The sequence below is a fragment of the Humulus lupulus genome, chromosome 3 (genome assembly GCF_963169125.1).
Source record: "Humulus lupulus chromosome 3, drHumLupu1.1, whole genome shotgun sequence".
NCBI lineage: Eukaryota > Viridiplantae > Streptophyta > Magnoliopsida > Rosales > Cannabaceae > Humulus > Humulus lupulus.
This window is the reverse complement of record NC_084795.1, coordinates 3908711-3919872: the sequence shown is the minus strand read 5'-3', so window position 1 is coordinate 3919872 and position 11162 is coordinate 3908711. Positions and strand designations below refer to the sequence as shown.

General features: G+C 33.0%; 1 protein-coding gene across 3 annotated transcripts; it reads right to left on the bottom strand.

Moving 5' to 3' along the window:
* Nucleotides 1-1027: 1027 nt before the first annotated feature.
* LOC133821814 (metal tolerance protein C4-like) lies at nucleotides 1028-9813 on the bottom strand. Of its 3 annotated transcripts, XM_062253964.1 has the most exons (14): nucleotides 9285-9811; nucleotides 9147-9201; nucleotides 8727-8859; nucleotides 8545-8600; nucleotides 7831-7945; nucleotides 7639-7696; nucleotides 7437-7555; nucleotides 5669-5788; nucleotides 4759-4860; nucleotides 4601-4673; nucleotides 4243-4310; nucleotides 3085-3145; nucleotides 2832-2972; nucleotides 1028-2221 (listed from the first exon to the last, which is right to left on the bottom strand). In XM_062253964.1, exons 1-13 carry the CDS (start codon nucleotides 9637-9639, stop codon nucleotides 2848-2850), a joined length of 1440 nt encoding a protein of 479 aa, XP_062109948.1. In that variant the 5' UTR covers nucleotides 9640-9811; the 3' UTR covers nucleotides 1028-2221; nucleotides 2832-2847. The 3 variants fall into 3 exon arrangements, 2 of the variants coding, with proteins under 2 accessions (XP_062109948.1, XP_062109947.1); XM_062253963.1 differs by lacking the exon at nucleotides 1028-2221 and having other exon boundaries at nucleotides 2358-2972; XR_009887759.1 differs by lacking the exon at nucleotides 1028-2221 and having other exon boundaries at nucleotides 2807-2972; nucleotides 4243-4341; nucleotides 9285-9813.
* Nucleotides 9814-11162: the final 1349 nt, after the last annotated feature.

Genomic DNA, 11162 nt, shown 5'->3' with positions numbered 1-11162 from the left:
AAGGATGATAAAGGATAATATATACTTATTTCACAACTTTATCTTACTAAAAAGTGTCATTTTAATCTTATTATTTTAGATTTGGTAAAAACATTACTCTATAGGAAATAAAATACTCATGACTAAATGATAATATTTACACCATAAGGATATGGAATATATAGACACCCTATTTATTTATTTTTTTTAAACCAAATTAAATTATTCTTAAAATTTATTCTCAATTTTTTTTTATATTCTTTCATTTGTTTTTGTGTTAGTTTCAATCATTTTTTTTCTTGTCTTCATAATATATTTTTTTGAATAATATATAATGTTAAAAAAAAAAATACTTTAATAAGTTTTTATTTATATATATATTTTTAATTTTTTATGTCTAAATATTCAAATTATATTTTATTTATATGTATTTTTTTAGAATATGAAGAAAAAAAAATAGAAAAAGGTGAGCATAAGTTAAAAAAACATATATTTTATGTTAATTTTTTAATAACAAATTGGCATCTTAATAATATTTTGGGGGTGTTAATATAATGCTTCTTTATTTTATTATAAATTAATAATTAAAATCTAATATAATGTATATTAATATAAATTTTTGTAGTTATATTCTTATTTTTAAACATAAGTATATATATATATTCACTCTTAAAAAGTATATTAACATTTGTGTTACTACTCTCTGTATATACTAATTGGATAAAGAACTCTGATGATAGAATTGTATATTCTTATACTTTGACACTATTCATATATATTTACAGGGGAATTCTCTTATAAAGACTTCACTTTAAGCCCTACCGGTAGGGTTCTCGTTGTTCTCGACTTGTGAATAGTTTTCGGCGCAATTTTTTTATGACTGTGTATATTGTAACTATTTAGAGCATTCTACAAATTTTCAGAAAATTCTGAATAGTTTACAGTACTGAAAATTAAGTTCAAACATGTTATTGCGCGCGTGACTAATTTTTTTTATGCACGCAGAAAGCAACATATTTGAACCTACTAATTATACTGACATAATTGGTAGAAAAAAGAAAAATAAAAGTTCATCTCTTTAATATTTGTTGTTTTGGGGGTTTAATTCCAAAACAAAATTAAAACCAAACAAACGTCTACATTATTACATCAAATATAATGCTACAGCCTCTAAAGTAGCTATTGAAAAAACCACACTAAATAATAATAATAATAATAATTGTGTGTTTTTGACAGTGGTGAAATTCATGAACTTGAGGAACACAAACAAACATAGAAGAAAAGAAATTACAAGAAATTTAGTATTATAATTTGGAAGAAGGAAGAACAAGGCGTGTGGAGCAAATGGTGCAATAAAGTTTGGTTCTAAGTTTGTGGTGAATTGGAATACAAAACACCAACAAATGGGTATCTAAAATCCATTCCAGGACAGGTCCTCCACAACAAGGACAGGGTACTCTAGCTCCCTTTTTTCCCATGACATTTTCTTGCAAATTAAACACTTGCAAAGCTCCCATTTTCTCTCTTTGGTTTTCACTTGCTCCCCAACACAAGTCCTCTCCTCTCCTTATATACTACTACACATGGAAGACAAGTTGGAGTTTTCATTACATTTTGGGGCAAATCAGTTGGAATTTCATTGCAGAAGAAGATATATATATATGGTTTATTTAATATTCTTTTACCAAAACTTGGGTCATTGGAAATTGACACGAAATTTTAAAGACGGAAAGGCTGCAACAGCTGTGTTCTTATTGATATTGAACTGTGTTTTGAATTATACAATGTGGAGCCAGATGTATGTCATTATATATTATTAGTGGACTCTAGACTTAGGCTGTGTTTGGTAGAGTGGATTTGAGGAGGGATGGAAGGAAAGAGGAGGAGAGACGCCACATTTCCTTTGTTTCGAAGAACAAAAATATGGGAGGCGAGGAAAGTTGAAGCAGTCACCTATCCATCCGGGCCCACCATATTCTTTCTACAAACCCTCGTTCTCTCTCGTATATTTATTTATATTGTTTTGCTTGAGGTTGAAAAAAAAATATATTAAAAATAAAATAATAATTTTATAAACAAATCACTCTCCGTCCTTTTCATTTTCCTTCTAATACCAAATGAAAGATAGAATATTATCTTTCATCGTTCCTAACTTACTAAACAACATAAAAGAGTACCTCTTTCCTTTCCTTTCCTTTCCACTCCTTCCTACCCTATCCATCCCTCCTCATCTCCATCGTTCCTGCCAAACATGGCCTTAGTGTGGAAAATTATAGGAAAGTTCAAGAAAGAACGGCAGGAAAACCCAGTATGAACACAACTACAATATGCCTCAAAAGTCAAAGCAGGTATTCAAATCCACAACCACAAGTACTCTATGAACAATTCAACAAAACATTTCAAAATTCTTATACTTCAAGCTTTTGCCCATCTTTATTTATCAATTTAATCAAATAAAAAAAAGTACACGAGGGAATCAATGATATAACAATGACAAAACGAAAAAAAAAATTAAAAAAAAATCAAACATCATTGCAACATGTCTTCTATACACAAAACACATGAAACATGGCATACTTTTTTTGACTTGAACAAAAGCTCTTTGTTTTGTGTTTAATGGGTTTCGCATAATGTGGAAAGTGGGTTTCGTAATCATTACGAATCTGAATACATGAGCACAATCGAATCCAATGAATATGTCTTTTTCACTTAACCACCTCGGAATGGAAATTCCATATATACAATGGCCTCACATTACTTGAAAGTGAAACGAAGCTCCCAAGAATCTCCTTAAATATTGGCAATCTTCGGTTCACTATATAGAAAAAGAATGCACGAATAGAAATGCATACCGAGCAAAAATGGCTATCATGGTGTTAGATCAGTTGGATTGTGAGCCTCGATATCAACATGTCGTATGCCCGGAACGAGATATTGGATCTCCTTTTCCAACCTATCAACTTCACTTCCTAAGGCTGTAACCACTTCCTCACCTGCAATCAAAAACTCGTCGTTCTTAGCAACGATCCTAAAGAACAATTCAACTCAGCCATCAAAAAAAAAACACTTAAATTAAGAGAACGGAGCTTTTGTGGAATTTCATACCATAATTTGACATGATCTTGATGAGTTCAGCATCATCCTTCTCCATTGCTGCTTCACGGAACTGCATGTGAACAACTCTACTCAGCAAGATATTCATGCTAATTAACATGAGAAGCAGATGCAAACCTTTAAAAAACCTAACCATTGCCATAATACTTCAGTAAAGAAAAAACCGTGGAATAAGTTGTAAAGCTATATGTACGTATTAGTTTACTCTCATAAAACTGAGGTCGATGTCGTTAAATTACAATTTCAACAAATTTGTATTCCTACCCAAAAAAAAGAAAGAAAGCCCCATGAAAGAAAGAAAGAATAAACACCATATTTTAAGATTTATTAATTTTGGATAACAAACATAAACACCAGAGACAAGAATTGCTATACCACATAGGCACCATGGTTCTTAATTAAAACCACTACAATCATATACATCGGGAGACATCAACATCAATAAAATATTTATTTATAACATTGGTCGTCCATGCTCCCTGTCCCAATCATGAAATGTTTAAAAAAGAGGTTTTAAGTACCAAGGCTTTTTGTCTTGGTATGGCGCAATCTCAGTCCAGTTTAGTCTTCAGGCGTAACCTCAAGGAAGTATTGAGGCGTAAGCCTCAAACATTCAATTAAAAAAGCAATTCTAAAATACCTAAAATTACAGAAAACAGTAATAACTAAAAGGAATAAATCATAAGCCATTAACATAACACAATACTAAAATATCTAAAAGCTTATGCCTCCCACCCACAATACAGTGAGGCACCATTTTAGTCAGCGCCTCACCCTAGGGAGGAGTAAAGCCTTCCTATCAGAAGGCCTTTTCTCACCGCCTCAAATTGAGGTGCACCATAATAATGCTTTTGTAAAAACATCTCTACCATGTCAACTCATCATGGACTTAGAACACTATGCCCACGCCCAGCAAGTTTACTCAGTAAGAGAATGTCAGAATATGATTAATTTGATTAAAATTAAAAACACCCAATAAGCGTGTGACTGATGATTTGGCAAAACCAAACTTTTAATAGGAATGAATCTCAGCTATGTTGAATCTTGACAAAGAATTTCTTATGAGGGGATTTGATAAAAGCATGAATAGATAAATGGTATATAAAGGAAATGCAAGAACAAGGAGAGCTTCACATGTTAAAAGCTAACCTGTCTTCCCCATTCTTCACGACCAGTCCTTTTTAGATAATTTTGCACAAGCACCACCCCATTGAAATCTGTTGCAGAAACATCCCCCCAAAAGAGGTACTGCGTTAACTCAGCTGTTAGTTTGTTCATGTCTCCATAAATAAAAGGTTTGAAATTACAAGTGTTTTCTCCATCCAAACTCAGTGACAGATTTCTATTAGATTATATTGTTGATTATCATTTAATACAACACCAATTTTGCACGACATTTCTGGTTTCCTTGACAGGAGTAAACATTCTTTGTAATAAATTGTAATTAATACAACTACATCCACATGCTTTCATGAAAATATAAAAACATAACAAGAATTAAAATCACCTATTTCAGCCTTAAATCTGAAGAACCCAGGTCCAATAACCTCACTCTTGCAGTCATATATAGAATCTACAACCTATAACAAAACAGTTTTCAGTCTAATTGTTAGGAAACATGAACATAAATCAAGAGACTCGAGCACAGTTCCATATCTGGCATACCGGATCATTTTTTAAAAAATGGAGGACCTTCTCCGTATCATGATCATCCATTGCTCTACCTATTAAAGCATGCCGATTCCTTTGGATGAGAAATATAGCAACCTGCAAAATAATTCAGTTCATATACTTTAAAAAGAAAAACAACTTGCAGTATGATTTGCAACCTATTTTTTTCACTCTGGTAAATTTTTTTATTATATTCTGAGTCTCTACCTGGTCAACGAAATTCAATAAGCCTATTTACCATGCTTAACTCTATCATGGGGAAAGATCACCAGATATATATACACGTAGATTTATATATGTTATAAACTATTTAAAATCTGGTCTACTTCAAGACATCTGAATCATTCCATGTCTATTATTTTGCGCATATACAGAAACCACTAAAACATCAACCTATTATCATCAGGATTGTTATAAAGGAAAAAAATATACAAAAGCTACTATATACATTGCAATAGTCATCTCTAATCAATAGTTTTGCAACTGCTCTTCATCACATCGCCATCATCAATAAAATCTTACACACTTTCTTTTTTCATATGGAGAGGCAACAAATTATTTGAGAATTAACATAAACGTGAGTAGCACAAAATTATCTGTCATTAAAAATTCGGAATCGTTTTCGTAAACCCCCAAAAAAAAATATCTGTGATGTGGAAGATGATCTTACATCCATTTGGGATAGAATTATATATTGGGTGGCTATTTTGGTCTGGGGGTTCAATGCTTCTTCTTTTTTCGGTGCTAAATAATGATTGACACCTTTGGTTGTAATCTAAGATGATGACTTGTCATCTTTTGTATTATTATATTGTTTCTTAATTTAAAAAAAAAAATAGAAAAAGGATAAAACTGCTTGAAACATTCAATGAAAAAGATTAAACAAACAAAAAACATCACATACCATTCCAAGTAAGTTGCCAACAATAATTGAGCCTATGGAATCATAAATTCCATTCCCTGTGATGTTTACTGCAACCAGTGATGCTCCGGCAATAACAAGACCAGCAACAGCAGCTCCATCCTGCATATTTGAGTTTTTTTAAAAGAAATCAGAATATTGCTGTCAGATTGATGTAAACAAAGTACACTCGAGAACAAACATCAATCACAACCGATATGAAGATTACGATAAAGAGATAGCTAAAGGTTAAAAAAATTTTGAAAAAGAGACAAAGATCACATATCCATGAGTGACGTCCTCCCAAGTGTAATGGGGGAGGAAAACCTTGGTAACAAGTTGGAAAACTAGGGAAATACAAAAATAAAGAGAAACAAAACTCTAGGAACACAATAAAAATAAGACAAAACTAATAGAAAAACTGCAAACTAAAAACATAATTAGTACAGGAAGCTTCCCCAATCTCTACAAAGGTCTAGAAAAGTAAAACCCCCAAAGTCTTTTGTTTTATAAATCCAAGTTGCAACCCAAAAAACATAGCTAAAGGTAAGTCAAAATTAGACAGAATCTTTATTCATATAAATCCTATAACCATTTTGTTAATGCGTCAAACTAAATATATGTCTAAATAAAAATATTATACATACGTATAAAAATAAGCATATAAACCCGATAACCATTTGAAACACCTTCCGTATGTTATTATAAAAAATATGTATCACAAAAATGAAGTGTACAAAAGAACAGAGAGACAAACAGCCATCTGGGAAAACATAATAAGACCTAGAGAAGAATAAGATTCTTGAGCATATCAAAAAAAAAAAACCGAAAAACCCTACCTCACATTACACACCTTTGCAACACTTTTCTAAGTACTGAAATTCAGATCAACTAGGATGGACAAGTCATGACTAACCCAAAGAAAATCAGCCACCCTCACCAACCACCACCATATTCTTTAAACCAGACAATGTATTTCTGTTCCAAGTCTTCAATATTGTGACAATGTAGTTATCAACTCAACTAGTCTTCTAGGATTACTAAGATCATCTCCCAGGGACTATTTGTGAAACTTTTACAATCTTAGCAATCAAGAATTTCCAGTAAAACCACTAGTACTCAAAACTTGTCCAACTTCATAGTTGCTAACCAGTATTGAAAATTCTCTCTCTTTTATTTTTTTGAAGAAATGACTGCCTTGGGGAAAGTTCAAATCATTCTTCAGGAATTTTAGTATTTAAATCACACATGAGCACGTCATGAAATGTTGAGTCCTCTCGATGAGACATCGATACTGTCTGACTCTTCGTGCCTTTTTTAATTTCGTTATTTTTAGTCGTAACCATCCTTTTTATCCTTTATTTCCTTATTTCATTACCTCTCCCACACCTGGCCACTTGAGTCAGCTACCCCTATTGGAGACCAAGAAATTATAGCAATTGCTATCTAGGTGTCCAAGAGGGATGCGGACCTCAAACCACATGTCGGACCACTTGAGTCAGCTACCCCTATTTGGCTTTTATCTTATATACCCATAAAATTCCTACTTTTTCCTTTGAGCCAAATGGCCCAACAAGCGCCTAGTGTAGCTAGGTTTCATAGCTATTTCCTTCTGTCTGTAAATTATCATTCCTATTTTCTTTTCACCCACTATTCTCCGTATTTGTTTTCAACTTCCATTGATAATCTTCTATGTGAATGAATATCCAGAAGAGGTTGAAACTTGTCCTAATAAGTAGAAACCAAAGTGAAGAAAGATCATGAAAATTACCTCTGTCATTACTGCAACAGATGTGGGATCATGGCCACGCCAAACGTAGTCTCTTACTTTCATTCCCTCAGCAGCTGCACCTTTCTTGACAGCTTGTATGGCAACAATAAGAGAAGCACCTAAGAAATGGATGCATAAATTTAGAAAGGGGAAATATTTACATGAAAAGGGACAGCTAATCATCTAAAATAAAGAATTATACCTTCAATAATAAAAGAACCAGCAATCACTAGGGCTGCATACTTAATGTTTCCAGGGGGCTGATGACATCCATATCGATTAGAAATTAAAATATTGTGGCTACACATATATTGGACAAGAAGGAAGAATCTTTAAACAAGAGAGTGTGTGTACAATTTAGGGTTCTGGACAAAATTGCCAGGGAAAAAGTTACCTGTGAAGTCCACAAGTTTTGAACTCCGTGAACAATAGTAGCCCCAGAACCAAGACAAAATATGCCAACAGCCGATATCAAAGACCAAACAAATCTTTCCTTGGAATAGCCATAACTGTTCAATGTCAAAAGTATCATTTCAGCATGTCACTAAAAGAAAAGAAAAGAAATATATATGTCCTCCTAAATCCAATTATATAAATCCTATCCATGACTGATTTCTTAAATGCTCTTGGGTTCCCACCACCCATGTTGAACAATCAATAGAACTCAAGTGAGAATTTTACTGGTACAATTAGTCAATGACTAATACTACTAGGAAAGCATTAAGGAAAAGTAAATTTACACATAGTGCACAAATTCATTCCTTATGAAAACTCAGAATATAGATTAAAAGGTTGTGTTTTTCTCATTTCACGGTAGAAAATATATACAATTGCTGAAAAGGTTGCATAGGAAAGAAAATAACCTAGCTTTCACTACTTTCCTAATTTATACATATTTGACAACTAGCAAATAATATCTACAGATATACAAAATATTTTCTAATAAATACATGTTTGATTTTATTTTTCTACAGAAATCCTATTTTGAACATAAATGCAACTTAAATTCAAACAAATATAACCAACTACTTGATACACCATAACAATAAAATACTACTACAACTGTGAAAAAAAAAAAAAAAGGTATTTCAAGATATGAACCACTCACGGATGGATAGCATCTGGTGCACGCCTTGAGCTACTCAGACCATAAGCAAGGAGTGCCTACAATGTCCACACAAATTAGTTTCTCTGCATTTAGTCCCATTAAATTAAGTTAATAGAAAAGAAACTGATCAAAGATACACTGCAAAAATAACACTGTGATCACACACACACAAGAGAAAATACCTGATTTGCAAAATCTGCAACTGAGTGAATAACTTCAGCCAACATAACATGGCTTGAGGTTGCTAACCAGACCCCAAACTTGAGTGAAAACACAAGAAAGTTGCACCACAAGGCAGTCGTGACTGCCCTTTGACTGGTACATATTTGATGCAAGCGACATAACGAAGAAAAAATTAGAATGGAAAAATCCAACCTCAAAATTGGTCAACAATCCAAGCACTTATCAAATTTCTGCCTAGCAAAGATCAAAACGGTAGATTACATTACTCTCAGCAAAATGGGGTTCTTTTAGTTAATTATTTAATCTAAATTCTTCATGTAGAACATAGTAATAGCTTATGTCAGCAATCATATGAACCCAGCACCAATATTTTCTCAACAAAGTAAAAAAAAAAAATCCCAAAGTTTACGAATTTGTACCTGTGTTGATCATTAAACTCAATCCTCTTAACCTGTTTAGCTCTGGTAAAAAAATCTAGAAAAGAAAAAAAAAAAAACTCAATTCTTTAATCAAATACACAAGCACATAAACAAAAGAGATAATGAGAGCAAACCTACTGCGACGGAAAGGGAGGTGATGACGCTGGCCGTGGGAGAGAGAGCAACCATTAGAAGAAAGCAGTCCAAGCAAAACGAAGCGTCTGGAACAATCAGCAGAAGCAAACAGGTGCGAGGCAGTAGCCGAGGAAGAAAACGAGGCCGGGGCGTCGCGATCTCGCCATGGACTGTGGTGGTCGGAGAAATGGAAGAGTAAGATTGGGCGGTGAGTAAGAATGCGAGAAGAAGAGTGGTAGTGGTAGTGGTAGTGGTGGTGGTGGTGGTAACTCCGGGAGAGGCGGGAGAGGAAGGAGCCAGTAGAAGAAGTTGTTCGCATCAAACCAAGAAGAATGCCGGGATTAGCTTTCCTCGGCATAATATCTCTACAGTAAATACTATTCCATTTGGTAATTGTTCTGTGTTTTAGGGTTAGGGATTAGAAGAAGAAGAAGAGGAGGGATTAGAGTTTCTTCTTCTTCGTTCTTCTTTGGTTAGAGGTTTAGAGGATAGAAAGTGATAATGGCGGGTGAAGTGTAGTCAAGCATGGCTTCTCCTAACAAACACTCTTAACATGTCCGCTGCAAAAGGAGCTGTGATGAAATGGGCCCTCTTTGAACTTTCTGGGCCCACTACTTTTGTCAGCCCATTAAATGTGTTAGATATCACGACTCAATTAACCCTTTTCGATTGATATATCTAAACTTGTTTAATAAACGGGTTTAGTTCAAATTGACATGCTTAAATTTGTTAAATGAGTCTTAAATAGATTAATTGGTTGATAAGTTAACTCAAATTTAACACGATATTTATATAAATGGGTTACACGGGTCAATCTGTTTATAAACAGGTTGAATTTAGGTTTTAGTTTTCAACACGATTAATAAATAGGTTAGGTTTGAATTAAGCATTTTTTATAATATAAGAACATCAACTTAACACGAACACGACCGAAAATATCTTAATCCAAATATCATCCAAACTTTAATCATTTATGTTCAAACTACACTTTCACCCCTAACAAAATAGACCAGTCATTTTTTTCTTTTTAATAAAAATGCAACACAATGACAAAGATATGTCTAACCATCACCATTTCGGGTGGAATTTTTGCTATGATAAGGAGGGACCAAATTGAAAGAAATGTTTTACAAATTTCACATCAAATTGATGTGAATGAATTGCATGCACGAATTTATTCACACCAACACTTTTTGTTTTCCAGCTTAATCTATGTTATAAATATATATGTATATATATATGTATACGATAAATTTTTAATGGGAGTTCACTTTAAGCCTTATCGATGGAGTTACCAGTGTTCTCTATATTTGAACAGTTTTCGATGTGATTTTTTTTTATAACCGTGTATATTGTAGCTATTTAGAGTATCAGCACGATTTTTAGAAAATTATGAATAGTTTACAATACCGAAAACTAGGTTTAAACATGTTATTGTACGTGTGACTAATTTTTTTTATTCGCGTGGAAAACAACATGTTTGAACCTAGTTTTCAGTACTGTAAACTATTCGAAATTTTCTGAAAATTTGCAAGATGCGCTAAATAGCTACAATATACACAGTCATAAAAAAATCGCACCGAAAACTGTTCACGAGTCGAGAACACTGAAGAGCCTCACCAGTAAAAATTAAAGTGAAACCCTATCAAAAAATTTTCATATATATAAATGCTAAATACACCACATAAATAACCATACACTTCAAAGAGAATTGAAAAACAAAACTAAAACCAACATAAAAATAAATAAATCTACACTAGAAAGGTGAATTTTTCTTTAAACTCGATAGAACTTATTCAAGTATGATATCAAGATTGCAGAATCTGACCTCAAGCACCAAAGGAGCTAACAAATTGGAATAACTTTATGATTTTAGTATCC